This window comes from Anas acuta, chromosome 1, assembly GCF_963932015.1.
Source record: "Anas acuta chromosome 1, bAnaAcu1.1, whole genome shotgun sequence".
Taxonomy (NCBI): domain Eukaryota; kingdom Metazoa; phylum Chordata; class Aves; order Anseriformes; family Anatidae; genus Anas; species Anas acuta.
This window is the reverse complement of record NC_088979.1, coordinates 176,563,262-176,583,275: the sequence shown is the minus strand read 5'-3', so window position 1 is coordinate 176,583,275 and position 20,014 is coordinate 176,563,262. Positions and strand designations below refer to the sequence as shown.

General features: G+C 38.1%; 1 protein-coding gene across 2 annotated transcripts in view; it reads right to left on the bottom strand.

The window, feature by feature from the left end:
• Positions 1-393: 393 nt before the first annotated feature.
• The window catches only part of ZNF277 (zinc finger protein 277), a 55,567-nt gene continuing 35,946 nt past the window's right edge, over positions 394-20,014 (bottom strand). For both annotated transcript variants that reach the window (XM_068669486.1, XM_068669487.1), the window contains 8 exons: positions 17,055-17,146; positions 15,575-15,685; positions 12,220-12,352; positions 5,432-5,499; positions 4,159-4,255; positions 2,739-2,781; positions 1,791-1,965; positions 394-740 (listed from right to left, as the gene is read on the bottom strand). In XM_068669486.1, the coding sequence (XP_068525587.1) occupies positions 548-740; positions 1,791-1,965; positions 2,739-2,781; positions 4,159-4,255; positions 5,432-5,499; positions 12,220-12,352; positions 15,575-15,685; positions 17,055-17,146 (912 nt within the window). In that variant the 3' untranslated portion in view covers positions 394-547. The remainder of the gene's footprint in view (positions 741-1,790; positions 1,966-2,738; positions 2,782-4,158; positions 4,256-5,431; positions 5,500-12,219; positions 12,353-15,574; positions 15,686-17,054; positions 17,147-20,014) is intronic.

Below are 20,014 nucleotides of genomic sequence, written 5' to 3'. Positions count from 1 at the left end.
TTTCAGAACAGGCACTCCGTATCTGGTATTTTGATAATGAATAATAGAAATATACAGATCCATATTCACTTTGAAGAATTCTAAAAGTAGCAAAATTTGCTTTATGTAACAGACCGAAAGTGAAATTCAGGTTCTTTTCCATATGCTCTCTAAGAGCAGTAATGCGTAGCAGTTTTACTCATTGGCTCATATATAAAGACACACTGTCTCAATTTTTCATGCTTTTTATGAGATGGTCTTAAAGTAGAACTCTGATTTTGGTATACTCAGAAGAAAAAAAAAAGAAAAAAAATCCTATTTTTAAATAATATCAACAGAATTCTAAGAACCAAGCAGAAAATCCAGCACTTAGTCTTAAAATAAAGCTATAGCTTAAAGGAAGATAAACAAAAAAACTTTGCACATAAATTTTATTTAGCATTCCCATTCATGTAATATTTGCCCAGTGAGAATGTTAACGAGGTGAACTGTAGTCCAATATGAGGGGAAGAATGTGTTTTTTGTCTTCCAGGAGAAACACTCAAAGGTCAGCAAGTGTAATTCAAGGTCAATTTTTCTCCTGACTGTTGTTCTCTTCACACAGTAGCTGGTTTAAAACACTGCTCTGTTTGAGAGCTTTTAGATTGGATATATCTTCACTTACAACGGGGACATCTTCACTTTGATCCTCAGTTACCAGATCTTCACTGTCCGAGAGTGTACATAGCAGCGTATCATTTTCATAGGTAGGAAAATAATACCTGGAAGGAACAAGTTTTAACAGAATAAAATATTACTAGATAGTAACGTATTTTGTTTTAAAAAGGCTGTGCTTATTTTATGAGATTAGACTCATAAAACAGAAAAATGAGAAAGTTCAGTTTTCTGCAATGAGTAATCAGCATGCTCAAAAAACCTATTGACACGTACACCTTGAAAGAGTCACACAGAAGAGGTAGCAACAGCAACAGACAAGCCTTCCCCCATTTTTTCCCCTGCCCATTCTCACAACTGAGGCCACAGATCCAGATCTGTCCCATAACAAATGCTCAACAGATTTTTTTAAGTGAGAACACTCCCTGTGCTCTACCATCTATGCCATCATCCCTTAGACCTACAGAACCTCCTTGCAATCTGCATCAATGCTATGTTACACTCTCTCCATTTGTTCTGGGAAAAAACATGGATAAAAAGCTATCTTGTTCTGATGCCTAAATTTAGGTAGTTATTATACATATATCTACATTAGATGTGCAAAATAAGGGGTTTGATTTGTTTCCAGAACCGTATGTTCACTACCTTTACTAGTGATGAAACGTGTGCCAGATGCCCATCCTAGGCAGGAATCGTATCTCTGTAGAGAGCTAATGGCTCAAAGACCTTGTGCCTAGAAGGTCGAGCGTTTGAGATGCTGCCTTAGTGCACAGAGTCAACCTTTGTTCCACCAGGAGAAAGTGCTCAGAGCTCAACATTTGTGCTTTTCACTGTGCACTGCATGACTGCAAACACACGCCAAAGACAACTTTGCCATAAGACCTCTAGCCCACTAACTTGACAGTGCAGACACAGCTTATGGTGACACTGCATCCAGGATGCAACTAGAAGAGCAGTATCCCAAGCTCATTTTAGCTTCAGATAGTACAGGGATTTCTAATTCTGAGTAGTTTTGAGACCACTTATTATTTTATCTGTTAGTAGAGCTGGGGAGCTCTGGGCACTGCAGCACTGGCAAAAAACAACTTTCAACTTTTTGCTTTACAGATATTAACAGACAGCAGTATAAATGCTGGAAGAAGTATGTTTGTCCTTACTGTGGTTGGTCCCATGTAGACCTGGCTGGCAGGAATGTGATGTGTTTTGTTTCTTCCATATGACTTATCAATTCTCCTTTAGACTGGAATTTTTCCTGGCAATTGTAACAACGACAATGATGGATTTCCCTCCTTATGAAGTTCACCAGCTTTACTTGCTGATAAAAGTTCAGACCTAGGAGAGACAGTAGCAAACAAGCACTTGAGGAATATAAAACTTAACCCAGGAAAGCATTTGTAAATTAAGCATAAAGGTTCATAAAGGTTACTGAAGGCAGGACTGGCTGAATGCTGTAACTCAGCAAACTAACTGAGCAAATGTTTCTTCCCAGCTGCAGGGGAACTGGTCCTTCTTTTACAGTAAAAATTACAAACATTTTGCTTCCCCTCAGTCTAGAAAAGAAAGGAAACATTGGGCAAACACAGCTTAGACCACAGCCTTCTAAATTGCAAGCAAGTCTTAACAGGCATAATAATAATAATCCTAATAATAATAGTAATACTTATTCCAGGGCTCCACCAGCCGGATGTGGGACTCATAGAGCAGCTATTTGCAGAGGCCACTCTGTGAAAGAATCTAATGGTTCTAAAGAAAATAGCACACATCCTCGGCACTAGCAACTCTGCTGAGGAAAGAAGCAGGGAAAGTGCAGTTAACAAAAGCTTCTGGTCTGTGTTTTTTTTTTTTTCAAATCTGACTTCATTTTTGTAATGAATTAAAATCTTGAGGAGCATGCAGAAAGCAAGGAGCTGATACAGGTATGAGAGTCCCAGAAAAATAAAGTGTTCTTGGCTGTCTTTTATAAGCTGGCAGAAAGAGTTTCCGTAATGGAGAAGGTAGATGTCCAAACAAAAATCAAATTGATACAGTTGTTTTCCAGTATTCTTATAATGTGGTTTTTGCCACACTAGCAGCAAATGCTGACAATTACAGCATCTCTTACTCACCATGTTCTGACTTTATTTTAAGGAAGTCAAATCCATGTGATTTCTAGAGAAAAAAAAGAAAAGGAAAGGAAAAATTCTCACTCCCAATACTTGTATTAGTCCACACTGAAGACAGCTCAGTTTTTCAGACTCACAGACATACAGACATGCAAACACTAATGTATGGAATAACGCCCAAAAGTTATTTCATCAGAAACTTTCATATTCAGTTAAACTGCAACTCTGCTATTAAATAGTTTATTAAAACTGAAACACAGATGCTAACCATCGAATGTGTTAAATCATCAAGCAACTTTATTATTAAAAATGCTACTTTTTTAATGCTATGTACCAGTCTGTACTCTCAAAAGTAATAGCTATTCATACAATCAATGTAAAACTTGCTTCTACTGAATATTGTAGAGGGCAGATGCTAGAGATGCAGTGCCTTCGTTGTGCACTAAAAGAAGGCATTCCAGTTCAGCAGCTGGTTTGATCTTAAGAAAGATGCCACAATCCTACTTTTGACTTTCAAAGCACTGAAAGAGCTGATAATTCAAACAAGTGTATCTGACTTACATAGCAAGGTTTTGGTAGTGGGGAGGGAGCTGCAGCGGTGATGGCTGCTGTGAGAGGAGACAAGGCCCTGCCCCATGTCAGATCACAGCCAGCTCCAGACAGATCCAAAAGGGACCTGCTGCTGGCCAGAGCCGATGCTGGTTGGGCCTCTAGGAGAGAATATTTAAGAAAGGGGGAAAAAACTGCTGTTACACATCAGCTGGGAGAGAGGGGTGAGAAAATGTGAAAGAAGCAGCCCTGCAGCACGAGGGCAGAAGGTGCTCCAGGCAGGCAGCAGCAGTTCCCCTGCGGCCTGTGCAGGGAGAGGCCCCTGGTGGAGCAGGCTGTCCCCCTGCAGCCCATGGGTCCCACATGGAGCAGATCTCCACGCTGCAGCCCCCCCATGGGTGGAGGAGCCCCCGGTGGAGCAGGTGGCTGTGGCCTGGAGGAGGCTGCAGCCCATGGAGAGCCCCCGCAGGAGCAGGGGCAGAGAGGGACAATGAAGGAGCGGTGGAAACGAAGCGTCAGGGACTGACTGCAGCCCCCAGTCCCCATTCTCCTGTTCTGCTCAGGGGGAGGAGGTGGAAGATGGCAGATTGGGAGGGGGAGGTGCTTTTAGATTGCTTTTAGTTCTCACTGCCCTACTCTGTTATTAGTTGGCATTAAGTTACATTCATCTCCCTATGCTGACTCTGTTTTGCCTGTGATGATTATTGTTGAGCAATCTGCCTGTCCTTATCTTAACTCATTTTTTTTTTTCATCATATTTTCTCCCTTTTTTTTTTTTTTTTTTTTTTTTTTTTTACTTTGAGGACAGGAGTGAAAGAGCAGCGTGGTGGAGCTAAGCTGCCCATCAGCGTAAAACCACCACCATCAGTCCTACCTGCATGTGAAGATAGAGTTTTCCGGTGGTGTCTGCTTGTTGTTCACAGAACAGGCAAACTGCACACACAGGATGCTCTTCCCAGTCAGACCAGTCTCTTATGAGTAAGAGTCAAAAATATTCATTTAGTTGTGGAAAGGAGTAGAGATATTTTGTGAAAAGAGCACTTCAGCTTCTGCTCTTATAGCATCGGAAATAAATTCAGAGAAACTGAATACTTTAAAGGGGTGGAAAAGAATGTGGATTTAAAGCTGAATATATGGTTAGAAACTGCTTTACCATCTAAAAAAATTAGAAATTCAAGAATAACTGAGCAGTTACTGCTGAGTAATTCCTGTGCAGGTAGGCAGTAAATTGTACCTGAATTTGCATGCACTGCTAACAGGATCTTAACTTCAGTTTCTATCCAGTTTGATAAGTTATAAAAAAATTGCTTTCAGTATTTATTTTTGTAAGTTTTCAGTTTTCAAGTTTTTCTAATCTTGCAATATACCAGCCACAGACATAAACATCACACACAGTTCACTTGAAGTGTAACTTATAAAATAGTATTCTAGAAACAGACACTCATTTAGATGCACACATAGAGAATAAATACCAACATTTATTCATTTAGATCCACAACACTGCTTTGAAATAGTGGTATTATTGCACCCAGTTTTTAAACAAGTAAAGTTAAACTTAAGTCACAGGCAGATACAAATGGGTAGTGGAGGTTCAGTAGTGACCTGAAGGCCTGGAGCCAAGAATAACAGACAGAGGCACATGTTGCCCTCAAACAGCACCACTGAAGGTTCCTTCAAAATTCTTCCTTAATCTCTAGTTGTTACCTTTTTATCAGACTTTTTCATAGACCTTCTTTTTTATGCTGACATTTTGGATGGTTACTCTAGATTTGAAATGTGAGCAAATGCAGTTCAACCATTTTTAAATACGGAAGTAAAAAAAAAAAAAAGTTTTGCCCACATCATTTATAAACCATAAAGACTGTTGTTTGAAATATATGAAAAAACAACAACAACAATAACAACAAAACAACAAAAACAAAAACCAAAAAAACACCACAAAACAAATGTAGGCTTGTGGTTGAAATATGAAATTTATAGTTCTCATTGTGGAGAAATGTCTTTGATGAGAACAATTTGAAGTCGATTTGACTGGCTTAAATGAATTTTAACTGTACGAACTATGCACAACATTTTCCCTGTAAATACTTTCAACAGTAATGTTCTTTCAAGTCTTTATTATGTGTACATATTTAACTCTTACTTACTCTTCCAGGTTATCTATTAATTCCCGATCATCCTCAGACTGCACTTCCTCCCAGGACTTTCCAAATTCCTTGTGAAAAAGAAAAAAGAAAAACATTTTCTGATTCACATCATATTTTATGTATCAAATGAATGAATATTTAGGAAGTCATAATCAACAGTTTATTTTGGATCACTCTGGTATTTCTGAGTTAAAAGCAGTCATACAGCACTGCCTTAGTAATAACTTTTAAAAATAACAATACTTTTATCTTTTAATGGGCTCCCCACAATAGATCTGTGAAGAAAATGATTGGCACAGAGCTCCCAGGAAGAGCATTCAAGTTCTGTGTAACACCAGTGTTGCAACCCTACCAAGAATTGGCCAAGGTGGGGATGTTTGATCACTGGTTTGTGTTTGCCAGCACACTTGCTCAATCCAATCTGCCCATCTTCTTCTTCATGCAACATGAAGAAGAAGCTGATGAAACAATGCAGCTATTGCTTCTGAGACTTTAGTTGGCATAGCTACACTAGCCAGTACTTGTATCTCACACAAGGTTATGCTGGTAAAAAGGTGTAGCACAAACCTAGCCACAGAATACTACAGAGAAGCAGCATGAGCTGAGGCACAGATTAGAATATAGTTTCTCTTCCACCCTCTTCCCAGAGCTGAATGTAAGCACACCTATTCATGATGTTCTGCTCTTCCTTTTACCTTCTGTATTGTTTATTTATACCTTAAAGACCTTCAGCACAAAGCCTTTCACAATACTTTTGTGCAGTGTTCAGCACAATGGCAGGCACTCTCGGCATGACTGTGATATAAATAACAGACAATAAAAAGCTGAAGCACTCTACTAAAATTCCAGCAGTGATCTTTAGCTAGTGTTTTTCTTTCCTTTGACAGGTTCTTCCTGTCTTTAAAAATAAACCAGGGCCAACTAACCAGTAATTGAAATAGTAGTTTTGAACTCATGCTTTTGATAGCTGCGAAGCATTCACAAAGATCATAGTTGATGATCTTGTCCCCACTAAAAAAATACAATGAACAAAAAGGTCATTCTTTCATTTATTTCATTCAAGTACTTCCTCTAATAAATATATTTAATAACATCCTTAGTAACAAGTGTTATTATTGTCTTTACGGCTGTTTGGAAAAAGAATTTAAAGATACACATCATTTAACAATTTAATGAGAACTTTCAAAGCTGTTACTGTCTATCAGGTAAATGATACACAAATATCTCTAGACAGCTCTAAACGTAATGCCATTAAAGATTATGGAATGAAAATTCAGTAATTAATTCAGGGATGCGACATGGTAGTGTGCAAACTCTCTGAGTTACAAAGGAGACTCATTAATGTCACCATTACTGTGAGATAACACGAAGCCATTAACATGTCTCACCACATGTTCTCACAGCTGCACACAAGTTTCCTCTAGCTCTACTGTTAAAACCTTAATGAGAGGATACGAGCTCACAACCACTGCAAAATGAAGACGGATGCTAACAGGTTTTTCCCTTAGCAGCGTGGAGTGTATGTTCACAAAAGTGCTTGTTCAAAACAGCAGCCAGTATTGAGCTTCAACTTTTAATTGAAGGGGAAAAGGGATAGATAACAGCTATGCACAATCTTTGTTATTGTTGCTGTTTCTTTATGGTATTTCTGCAAAGAAGGCAATGAAGGATCTTGCAAGAAGTTTTCTGCCCTCATCTATATGTATTCCGAAGAGAGAAAAAGTAACACAAAAGCTAAATCAACTCTTGTACCACTGGAAAAATCCAAGGTAACTGGATAACTGGGGACATGATCATGAAAGTGTCAAAAGACTGAAGCTGAGCAATTGGGTGGGATAGAGTTCTTCGAAAGTTTTTTGAAACTCTTTCAATTTTGTCAAAAACAGGAAAAAAAGCAAAAAACTTTACAGCTTGATAAGCATCTAGGACCAAGGGTGGCTTTGTTATATATTCAAGTTCCTTTGCTCTTTCATCTGGGATGCAAGAACTCCCAGAAAACATCTCCAGAGATTCCTAAGAAATCCCTAACAAAACCAGAGAAAAAAATAGACTTGACATTGTTAATAGTTCACACGGTAGAAAATACACGATTAAAGGAACTGCAGGACTTGATATAAATCCAAGAAAAAACAACTATTTTTAAAATACACAGAGATGAATTGCCTCACCAACAAGTTATCTCCTCAACTTGAGCATTGCTTTAAAGGCTTTGTGGGTAAAAGGCCTGCATGCTTTGCTGGGGCAACATACCCCAACACGAGAAGAGGTGGTGAGATGGGAGAAACTAGACACAGGCAGCTGCTATCTCAAGTGTTTTTCCCAAAAGAGCAATTACTGAACTACATGCAAATAGTATTCCTGGCCTGTGGAGCTCAGAAACTCCAAACAGCTGCTGATTTCCCTGCAAATTTCCCCTTGCCCTTCTTTTCACCTGCCTTACTGTGATCATCTGATTTGTTTTATATTGCTGCAGACCTTAGCAATGCTTTATCGTGTAGAAGACATGCTCTTACCCCAACACGAATTAACAGACAATGGATTAATTTTAAAATGAGGTGTTTCCCCACTTGGAGCCTGCATCTCTCCTTGAGGAGAAATGAACATACCAATTTTATTAAGACTTGAACTGCTACCAACTGAAGGAGTGTTTCCCTTTACTATTTTAAAAAATATGCACTACTTAAGTCAGAGCAGGCTAAATATAAAGACTAACCCCTATAAATTCCCTTCCCTCCCCAGCAACAGCTAATAACGATGATTTAGAGCTTGGCAATAAGAAGAAAACAGCTTTTCATCTTTCAGGACAAGTAAAATTTTCTAATAAGTGATAGGTAGCATTTTTAGTTGTCTATCTTAGTCATAAGCACATTCATTACGGTGATGTTACATTACTAGAGATACGTGACATCAGTCAACTTGAAAATGAACATCATCACTTCCTACAATGGATACTCCATACTTAAAGTGCAGCTGGTAACCATTTTGCGAACAAAGGCAGGCCCTCTCATGCTGGGTCTACCTCAAGTTCCCTGGACTGGGAACAAGAGAGTTTTATGACTGCTTTCTGTTCTTTTATGACCTCCAGTAGGTTTCACAGACTACAAAGTTCTTCCCTCTCCATCTTTACTTGACCCTTGGTACAAGATGACTCATGGGGACACAGGCTTACAAAGGCACAGAAACAAGAAAATTAGGTTGGAAGGTTCTTTTTTTTTTGGAGAAAAGTAAGGTAACCTACATATATATCTTGGATGCACTGCTGCTCAGTTCTTCGTCCTCTATCTGTTGGTCTTTCTCAATTTGTACTTAAACAGTTTTGGAATAAGATTGGTATCATCTTCCATATTTATACAGTACTGACAGAAAAACTCCAAATCCACAGTGGAAGTGATCCCAGTGCCTTTCGAGTCATTTGCATAACTGCAAAACTCCCATTCAAATTCCGTGTAACTACCTAGTAATAAACTTTTGAGAGTTGCTTATGAAAGAAATCTGTTATACATGCACGTGACAAAAAGAGCTTCCATTCCTACTAAAGATCATGCGTAATGCTGTATCTTAACACTGACCTGTGAGCAACAGAACATGTGAATAATATGGGGGTAGACTAATCAAAGCAGCTTGTGGATTGTGACACAAGTTGTGGAAAGTCCTAGAACACCAAAACATTTATAAAACAATTTGCACTATTATTCATTGTGAAGCCAAACTGAAAACTTAGGAGAGGGAATTATCAACACACAAACAGAAAATGTAACTTAGGTTACGAAAGCAGATTCTTACAACTGCAGTAAAAATACAAGTGAAGCCAAAAGCAGAATGGAGGGAAAGGAAGAAGGAAGGAAGGCCTACTGCTCTAAATGAAGTCGATGGGAACTTTGCCATCAACTTAAAAACACAAGTAAGAACTGGCCAGAAGATCATAAGGCAATTCAGCAGGCATTCTCTGGACATCTGAACAAAAAGCCTTTTAGACCTCTCAGTAAAAAAGCCACAAAATAAAGGAAACTGTCAGCTCCAGCTTAATAAGTCTATTTTACACAGGGCTTGGTGAAGATAACATGTAACAGGAAAAAAAGGACACGAACATAAATACAACTTGGCTTTAAAGAAAGTGTCTGTAAGATTGCTGTACTAAAGAACTATCCATTTAAACAGCTAAAGATCCAGCTGCTGATAGAAAAGTGTTATGATGCACATCCTAAAAGTAAAGAGGGTAATACTGTGATGATACTGATGTTTATCATTAGAAACCTACTTAGTCTGAAAGTCTCTTTTTGATAAAAACAAACTTGAACAAACTTTGAATATGGAAATATCTTTTTTACATTCTCAAATTCAAACTTTTCTGTGAAAACATGAAAAATAGATAAATTCTAAGTCTACATCTTTAGGTCAAGATCAATTGACTAGTATATATCAAAACAGTGTATCTGTCAATTCAAATAAAACATTCAACTCATGTCTGTAGCTGTGAAATTGTATAATTCCCCTGGAAATTTAGAGCAATAGAAAGAACAGATCTTTAAGACTCCTTGAAAAGTCAGTAAAGCTTGACACTACCGAAGAAAATCCTCTAGTAAACTGTGAAGGGCTGAGGGAGAGGAAGTAAAAACCACTACTTCAAGTCATTACAGCAAGTGTACCTTGCATAACATCTACAATTCACTGAATATAAATTCAGTTTGAAAAAAGTCTCACGACATTAACATAACTGACTGTAGACTACATATGTGCAGCAGAGAATAATGTTATTTCTCCTTATATATAAATGCTATTCTATAGAACCCCCAGTGAACAAATTAAAGTTCTTCCCTGTAACCTCTTTTCCTCCTTTGAATATGTAAAGAGTTTACCAAAAGCTATTTTGAGAGCATATATGTACTTTCTGCTACACAGGAACTACTCTAAGATTTTCATGTTAATGAAAAGTTTAATCCCACATAACATGAGTGTGTAAATATACATTGTATAGTGAACTATTCTGTAAGTGCTTAAGTTTTTCATCTGTTTATTAAAAAAAAATGCTTTACTTAAAAGAAGAAATGTCTTAAGTGCTGATATGGCTACACTTTGAAGGATCAGAAACAGTGAATAGAAACAGTCCTCTTTGTATAACACAGTGAAAGACAAATGAGAATGTGTGAAAAGAAAACATTACTATAGCAGAGCACAGAGACAGACAAAAAATTGTGATCTTACAAAGTACGTCCAAGAAGAAGCACTAGAAACACACTGTCACTAACCTTGTACATACAGTTCCCTGCTGGTCTTACACATTTTGGTGGTTTGATATTTTTTATTTGAATTACATTTACCATCCCCTGTCTGTAATACCAAGGACATAAAAAATACATCTCTAAGTGATGCTAACCAGTGACCTGAATTGGTTCAGGCTGGCATAAGAAGTCGCTCTACAAAGTCTTGCCCAGAATACCAGTGATAACTATGGAGTTCCAGGGCACTGACATGAGCAGTGTCCTGTGATTGCCCATGCCGCTTAATAGTTTGCATGCTCCATGGCCATGCCATCAGCACTACTTAGACAATGCTTTTTAAAATGTCTTTGAGCAGTCATCTGGCTCAATTTCCTCACCAAAGCTGGGACAAATGCAAAGCTGAACATCAAATGGAAATTCAAGATGGAAGGGAATTTAAAGAGAATGCCAAGTTCTGAATAAAAATATAAGATTACCTACAAGACTAATAGAGAAGAAAAAAAAACAACAACAAACCATTAAAATCACTTACAAGAATTACAACACTAAATTCAAATCTGCTAACTTGCACAGAAGAAGTGAATGCTAACTTCTGTTGGGAAGCTGAGAATAACCAACATACAAAACTTCACAACTTTTTTCTTACAATGCAGCAAGTATAGATCAGTTTTAAAGCAGTGGTATTTAAGTACCTACAAAAGAAAATAAAGGTCTCAGATCACTGATCGTTGGAAGGAAGGCATACAGGATCACAGAGGGAATTCACTCCACCCAGGGTAGAAGGAACTTTGCAGAACCTTAAACGTCCAACTTTTTGTTCTGAAGATTGGGGTAAAACCAGGGAAAGAGATTAAATGCAAAGAGTTGGTAAAACATCCAAAAGTGCCTGAAAAAATTGTTTATAACCTGGATACTAACAAATGGAACAGGCACAGAGACTAGTTCAGGTGAAATACAGTTATTTCTGGGAGAGAGTGTAGGAGCTTTTAAAGCAGCTCTTACACTCAAGAGTTGAAGACAGCAAGTGAAAATTTGTTACACACACATCATAGACACTCTCAAAGATCTGAGATAAAAAATATTAATACCTAACAACATACACCTACCTGGAGGCTAAAAGCAAACACTTACTTTTTCTTTCATCTATATATCTTTCATTTTCCTTCTCTTTGCATTTAATTTATACTTTGAAGAGCACTTCCAGCCTAAGGTTTGTAGAAAACAAGCTCAAAGCCAATAGCATTCAAGTTAGATCTCCATTTATTTCATTACTCTATCTCATTTTCCCTTCTGGTTATTAAAGCAGAGACTGAGCACTAATGACATGATGATTAGCATCTCTTCAAGCTGCATTCTTGCATCTCTCAAAATCAAATCTCAACAAATGTTTACTATTCCTTAGTTCAATAATTATCCGGAATATCATACCATAAATGAGCATATTTCTTAAGAGTCCTTCACTTGATTTTTGACCTTTGCACTAATTGCTGGTTTGGAATTACTCACTTTTAACAAGATATTGTCTGCATCACTCTAGTTGATTTACAATTTATTCATAGAACCTCTTACCAAGTAATTAATGATATAAAATCTGTCATATTCTTTGTTTTTGGCATTGATTCTGCGATGCTGCTTCTTTCTCATATGATCTTTAAGTGTGTTTTTGTCTCTGAAGATTTTTTCACAGTACAAACACTGCAAACTAAGATAAAAAGGTAAACAGGTCAATATGTTAAAACAAAAATAGTGCAAGATAATATACTTAAATAAGCTGGAGATATATAAAGTAAGATTAATTCTAAGTACATGAGAGCAAACCAAATGAAAAGGAAAATCAATTTATTTGAAAAAAAAAAAACTTAGATCACAGTACAGTCAATCAAACACTTAGATAACCAGACTCCTAGCAAAAACTACATACAATGAAAATGCAGATAATAAAATTTACTGTTTGCCCCAGAAGTAAAATGGGAGAAAAGTTTGCTTTACCAAAATTGTCCTATTAGGACATTGGAGGGACACTGACTGGTAAGCAACTGAATTCTTAACTCAGCATGCACTTATACAGGAATCTAATCAATGAATAACTGTTCTGTTGTCATTTAGAAAGAGAAAAAAAAAAACAAAAAACATATCCTGAACGTGCTACATATCTTTTAACGCTGAGAGGTTGAAAGCAATGTGTTAAGATTCTAAGTTTGACTAGGATCCAATCTCTTAATCTTTTAAATACAGCAGTCAGAGAAAGACTAATTTGAGCTCTCCTTGCTGAAGCAGTGGGCTGCACAGCAGTGATCTCCCCTTGGGCTGGGACATCTCTCAGAGTTACTCCTGAAGGCAGAGGAATCCTTACTAACTACTCTTGTTGGTGAGTGGAACTTGAATTTTTAAAGGTACCTGATTTATGTTAAGATTTAGCAACTTAAATATGCAGTAGACTAATCAATGTGACTCCTGTCATTATAACAAATTAATTATATCAATCTACTACTTACTGTAATAAATTAAATTGCTGCAATGTCATTAAGCCATGTAAGTGTTGGATATCTCCTGTGACACTAGTTAATGTGTTAAAACACTGTTCTTATAAGAGATGGCTTACAGATCTTACCAGGATGAACACAGTTTCTTTTGGCCATCTCTGCAGAGAGGTAGGGAAAATCCTTCGAAAAATCAAAATCAATTCTGTTCAATTAAAAGCTCTGTAACTGTGGAATTGTACCTTTGTATTGGTGCTACTGGCTAGCAGGAAGAACGGTTTGACTGAAGGGCGAGTCAACAACACTTCAAGACTCAAAAGACATGGACATTAAAAAATACGGTGGCTATGAACAAAAGTGATCACCCAATTGTTTTATTTTTTCTTTACTAACAAATGAAAGCATGCTTGATCATACAATCAAGAGGAGTTTTAACAGTGTTTGGGTCAGACCTTTCTGTAATTTTTCTGTGGATTTAGATAAACATGTTGAAGAAGAAAGTTATTTTCACACACGAGTGTTTGCCCATGCAAAAAAATACTGTGTCTAGCAGGTCTGTTCCTGCACCCAGAAAGCCCTCATACTGCTTCAGCAAAGGTGCAGCTAGATTCCACTCAGCTCTTCTGTGTGGAGCATCAATTCAGGATTCTCAGTATCCTTCTGCCTTACAAGAATTGTAAAGTTTAGGCTTACTTTTAAAAAGAAGTGTTGAGTTCTGCTTGTGCTTGCAGCCTAAAAATCTGAAAACTGCCTAGCTTGTGGATTGTAGGTCCAGTGGCAGAATACATGCTTAAAAATCTGCTTTCCTCTACCTGCTTACAATAAAGTATATGCTCTGATTGTATGAGGCATTCCCAGGAAAGACATGTAATGCATTTCCTCAGCATACACAATGTAGTCATATCTGTCTAAAATTAGACTTTTCTGCTCTCAAAAATATTTTCAGGCACTATCTAGCACATCTATTAAGTCTGCTCTCAGCAGGAGGAGAGGAGTGGCCTTTCATTGCTTTGGAAGCAACTTCAGTGTGTGCATTAACTACAGGCTTAATTGGCTTTGAAAAACCTCCATCTAAATGACACCCTGAGGTCCTCCTGATAATCAGCGCAGCTGCAATTTATCAGTTGCAACACTAATTATAACACAGAAGGCATTCTTAAAATATCTTCATTTCTGGAGGAAATTTACCTGTATCTATCATGACTGCGTGTTCTTCGATAGGTCAGAGATTGTAAAATAGAGACCACCATTGCCTTTTCAGTCCTTAGAATCTCTTTCTTTTTTGCAGATATGCAAGCCAATGGATTCTAAATTTGTCTGGAAGGATACTTAATTTAATTTCTATACCCCAGTTTTCACAAATTCCTGCATTTTGAGGCTTTTAATTACAAAGCTTAAGATTTACAGATATTTCTCCTACAGTCTTTGGTTACAGATTGTATTAAAATCTACTAAGCTTCTTAAAAGCTACAGTTTCACTCTTAAGGTTTACTCTCTATGGTACAGTTTTCACTCTTTCTGCTAGAATCCTAGAATGGCCTGGGTTGGAAGCGACCTAAAAGATCTTCTAGTTCCAACCCCCCACCATGGGCAGGGATGCCACCCACCAGACCAGGTTGCTCAGGGCCTCACCTAACCTGGCCTTGAACACCTCCAGGGATGGGGCATCCACAGCTTCTCTGGGCAACCTGTTCCAGTGCCTCACCACCCTCCGAGTGAAAAATTTCCTTCTAACCTCTAATCTAAATCTTCCCTCTTTTAGTTTAAAACCATTCCCCCTTGTCCTAGCATTATCTAGAGCCCAAATGATATTTGTTACATACTTGTCCCGTTTGTGAAATTCATAAAGGGCACTTACACACTTGCAAAAGAAACTCAAAGTGAAGAATTCTTTATTCTTTGCTACCTAAGTTCTTCTCCCAAATTGCCTTTTCAACTTTTTCAGCCATCTCAGATTTACATGCTTCTCAGGCAGCATATACATTAGCATTCCCATTCTGCTATGGGACGTAAGGGTGGGCCCCAAAATCTCACATATTAATGATATATAGAGAGACAAAAGATGATTGGCACAAGAACTCTGTATTGTGACTAAAGAGATGTCTAGCAAAAAGGTGGTTACAACAAGAAATAAGTCATTGACTCCAGCAGTTATGAGAAAAAAGGGGCATGCTACTATTGACGTCAATGAAAACTGTGCAACTAAACTAAAGCACCACATGTGACTATTATTCCAGGAAACACATACTACAAAGTGTTATGAATTAGTTTTCAATAAATTAGAAGAAAAACCTTCTAAGATCACCCACACAGAAGTTACATTCTCTCTTGGTTTCTTCTTAACTAACCGTGAGTGCTGAAGTATTTTAACCCAATTTCTTTCCAAGGTTAAAAGAATATGACTCAAGTCCATTTAAAAACAACAAAACAAGAAACCTACTTACTTGTCAAGCTTCTCCTGTAATACAGCCAAGAACTCAGAGCAATTCACAATGTTATCTGGCAGCCCAATGTTAAAAGCATGCTCTCTTGCCATATGATTGAGAAGGACAGATCTACAAAAGACATTCAAAAAGAACATTATGTATTCCTGAATACATATGAGAATTATGCAGCTTTTGACTCAAAATATGCCAACTGCTCTAAAAATGCATAAAAGTCAACATTAAATAAACAATAATAGTGTTCCTGCCACTGCTAGAAAAAAAAAAAAAAAAAAAAGAACGCAACTTATTGTATTGGGAATTTTCCAGTTTCAGTTCTACTGTATGTTCAGTGACAATTCATCTGATTGATCTGCATGCATACAATATAATATTTTTAATGAAAATTACAATTTAGTTTTATTTTGATCCTCTCTTAGCAAATCTCATTTATTAACTTGAATAAGCAAATAATATGTTTCAAACAACAGTCTTGAGAAACATTCAAAGAAGCCATTTTTTGGTTTTCTCAGTGCTGGTTAACAAAACAAATTCTTTTATATCAGTATTGCTTCTTGCAGTACTAGCACAACAATGAGCACTGAACTGCGTTCAGGAACAAACATGATATTCAAACAAGTTATTTTTCTAATGGAGATGTAATGGTTAATTACTTAAGTGTCTAACATCTCTATATTCCTCAGCTTCTGCTTTTTGGGGACTAAAGAGATCTTCAAGTGAAAACATTGCTGAGCCTTCCTCTCACCACAGTCCAAGTGCAATTTTCAAATTCTGTCTGTCAGACCCGAGTACGCAGTAGATAAAGTTCTTGGGGGCTGAATGATGTGAAGTGCGGTAAACCATGCAGTAAGGTGAAAATGACACTCAGCCAAAACTGCGAAGACCAGCAGGGACATGACCACAGGTTCTTCTACCTTTCCAGAGTACCAGAGCTACCTATGCAATCAGGCACATTCAGGGATAATACTCAATCTCTCCAGCTGAAACTGTTTTATTGTGTATAAATAAATTTTCAGTGGAGCAGACACTTGAATGCTGCTCCTGCTTGCACTTGACTGATGCTGCAAAGCACTCCATTCTCACTCTAATTTTCCTCCCTTTTTCATTCTATCTTTAAATCTTGCCAAACCAGCGTGAATTTAAATGGGAAAATGTGTAACTGGATAGATACAGTTTTTAACAGCCATACTGGCTTAAACAGCTCTCCTTGACACCAAAACAGCTGACATAAAACTCTTTAAAACGGTTTCGTTCTCAAATCCAGCTCACCACATAATTCTACAAAGTTGCACTGGAATAATTATAGGACTGAGAAGTGGGAGAAGCCTATCTGAAATGTCATTGCAGTTGAAAGAAATACCTAAGCTACATCCCAAAAAGATTTCTAGCTTCTGAGTCCTAGTATTAGATATTAATTGGCTCAATGATGTTAAAACCATAAACAAAGAAGCTGAACAGATGTGAAAAAAATAAAACAAACCTATTTCCTGTGAATTCTTGATCACAGAACATGCACATACTATGAAAACTTGTGTCATCTCTCTCTCTCTGTTGCTGTTCTAGAATTTCCCTCTATGAAAAGAAACAGATAAAATTATTCAGATTAAAAATAACAATCATTTCATCACATAAGCATTTTACCTCTTTATCCTTACTGCTAACAATGACCAAATGCGCTGACAGAAACCAGAAGTTAGTATTGGAGAAGGAGGGAGTAGCTCACAAAAATTACAGCATTTTTTTCAAAGGCAGCATGTGCTCCAGTCAACTTCCAGCAAAATTCCCCTCCTATTACACAAGTTCATAGAATCATAGAATGATTTGGGTTGGAATAGACCTTAAAGATCATCTAGTTCCAACCCCCCTGCCATGGGCAGGGACACTTCCCACTAGATCAGGTTGCTCAGGGCTCCACCTAACCTGGCCTTGAATAATTCCAGAGATGGGGCATTCACAAGTTCAATGGGAAAGATGCATGGAAAGAAATACCAACCGCAGAGAAATTTCACACAGCTATTTAAATGATTCTTTATATAACAGATCAGTTTATTGTCTCTACTTAGGTACAGATTTATCCCCGCTATCAGTGAGCAAGCTTATGGGTAACCACATAAACCACAGTGGAACGATAAAGTAAATTCTACTTGTCTCATCACAGGCAATCCAGAATACTTCTTTGTGATACAGAAGGATGACAAAAACCCTGGTGGTTTCTGCAAGGAGCTATGGCATGCAATAAATTCACAGGAAAGGAGAAGCTGATGATTGCCTGTACCACCAGTTTTATTTAATTTAGAGCAAATGAGAGCAATTTAGATGCTTTACAACTCTTGACCAGAATTTTCCTAACATTGATAAAATCATACAGCAGGTGATGTGCTCTGGTGCTGCAACAGCAGTGTGTGGTTATGCTGTGGAGTTACTCTACACTTCACACGGAAAGGCCTGGATCAGCTGGGACATGGGGGAGTCAGCATTTGGATTAAAATTTAGCACATCTTTAGCTCAGCAGTACACTGCCTTGTGCTTGTGTTTTAAGAACGGATAACTGCTAAAGCATTTATTTTCTGTGTTATGCAGAGATGTTACTGTCTGCTCTCTGACATGTGAGATCATGACTGAATTTTTTAGGGGATTTTCTCAATCTCTTTATCTCCTTAAAGCCGGCAACAGTGGGGCTTTGTGCTTCTGACCTACCTCTTCAGTACCTTTTTGTGTGGATTAAAGCCCAAAGTAGCCTACAGTCTGTGTGTAAATTCACATTCAGCTATGCTTGGTAGGCGAGCTCCATAGGAGGGAAATGAAAAAAGGGAAGGGGAAGGAGAAGAGGAAGGCTTGAGGCATTGCCATTGCAGGCCCAAATGTGTCCTGCAGCATGGATGGGTTGGAAGTTGCCTGGCTATGCAAGTCAGTCTACCATACCACAAAGGGTATGGCTAATGTTAGGGCAAATAAATGTGATATTGGTTTCTTTTCTGCAACAGCAAAATGCTGTATTGAGCAGAGGACTGTGGGAATAAAAGGACACCTGCTGAAAAACTAAGTAACGTGTCACGCCTGAGTTATACTGGGCCTCAGGCCCATGGCTGCTGTGGGGGAATGCCTTAGACAGTTTTAAGGCCTGTGTTAAGGCAGTTTAAGCCAAACAATTTGGGAATTTTAGCTACTTCATATCGGCTAGGATTCTGTCACCCTCAAAACACAAATTTTGTGTCTTTTTTGTTCATTTTTATACTGCAAAGTACACCTTTTTATTGTAGTCATGTTCCGCACTACCTACCCAAATTCCAGACCATATTCTCTGACATCCTGCTGTGTTATGCAAAATGTCAACTAACAAATATAAATTGATATATTTTTCAGAGCTGACTCCTGGGAAAAGATAAATGGAGCATAATGTTTTCTGAGAGCCCTTCATCAGAGGTCAATTAAGTAAGAATATCCGTGCTCCACACAGGCAGAAAGCATCCCATAGCATGCCAGTGAGAACTGGACTTTTACTGGTGCTCTTGGCTGTCACCTCTTTCTGCTCAGCAGCATGTCTCATGCTGTTTTGCCAACCTTGAATTTGAAGGTATCTGCACGAAGTTTATAGAATTTGTAAAATACACCAGACATAATCTACAAGGAAGACAAAAGATGCCATGTACAGATTAAATATTAAGATAGCAAGAGGTTAAGCGCCTCACCCTCCTGTTAGTGATAACCCAACATAGCTTCCTTATTGTACGCTACCGTGAGGAAAGAAGTGTTCTACAATGTTTGACACTTGGCTGCCTAACACTTCCCACTTCCCACAAACTGCTTACTAGAGCCCTGGTGAGCTGCTATTCCCAGTTATGCCTGAGGGGGAATGAGAAGCACGCTGTATCCCTCAGACACTGCTCCTGATACTCTGCTCTCTCACCCTTCTGGCTTCCCCCTGCACCAGCACACTCAGCAGCTGAGAGGCCTTGTCTAACACAGCATCATTGCTTTACAAATTTTCCCAGTAGAGTTTACAAAATATTTTCCAGTGTAGAGACTCCTTTTATCATTTGTTTGCATCATTCATTGCTAAATGCTACTTCCCAAGTCAGAAAGCAAATCCAGTACTTGCACAGGTGAGGAATTAAAAGCACTGGTTCAAGTCCAGGACAGTAAAAGTGAGAGCACTGCTCTGCCCTGCTGACATTCCCAGACACCCTCCTACCTCCACTCTGTTGCTGGGACTTGATGGCACAATAGCAATAACAGTAACCTGCATAAAACTCTGGGGATTTTTCTGAGTGGAGATTTTCAGCTCCAGAATTTAAGCCAAGTTTAAACTCAAGTCATGAGGCAGGAAACGAACAATTTAATGCCTGCACCAGTTTCCAAACCGTTCCAACTGTAGGGACCATTAGTACTAATTTGTGGTTGATATTTAGAAAAAAAAAATAAACAAACACAAAAACACTT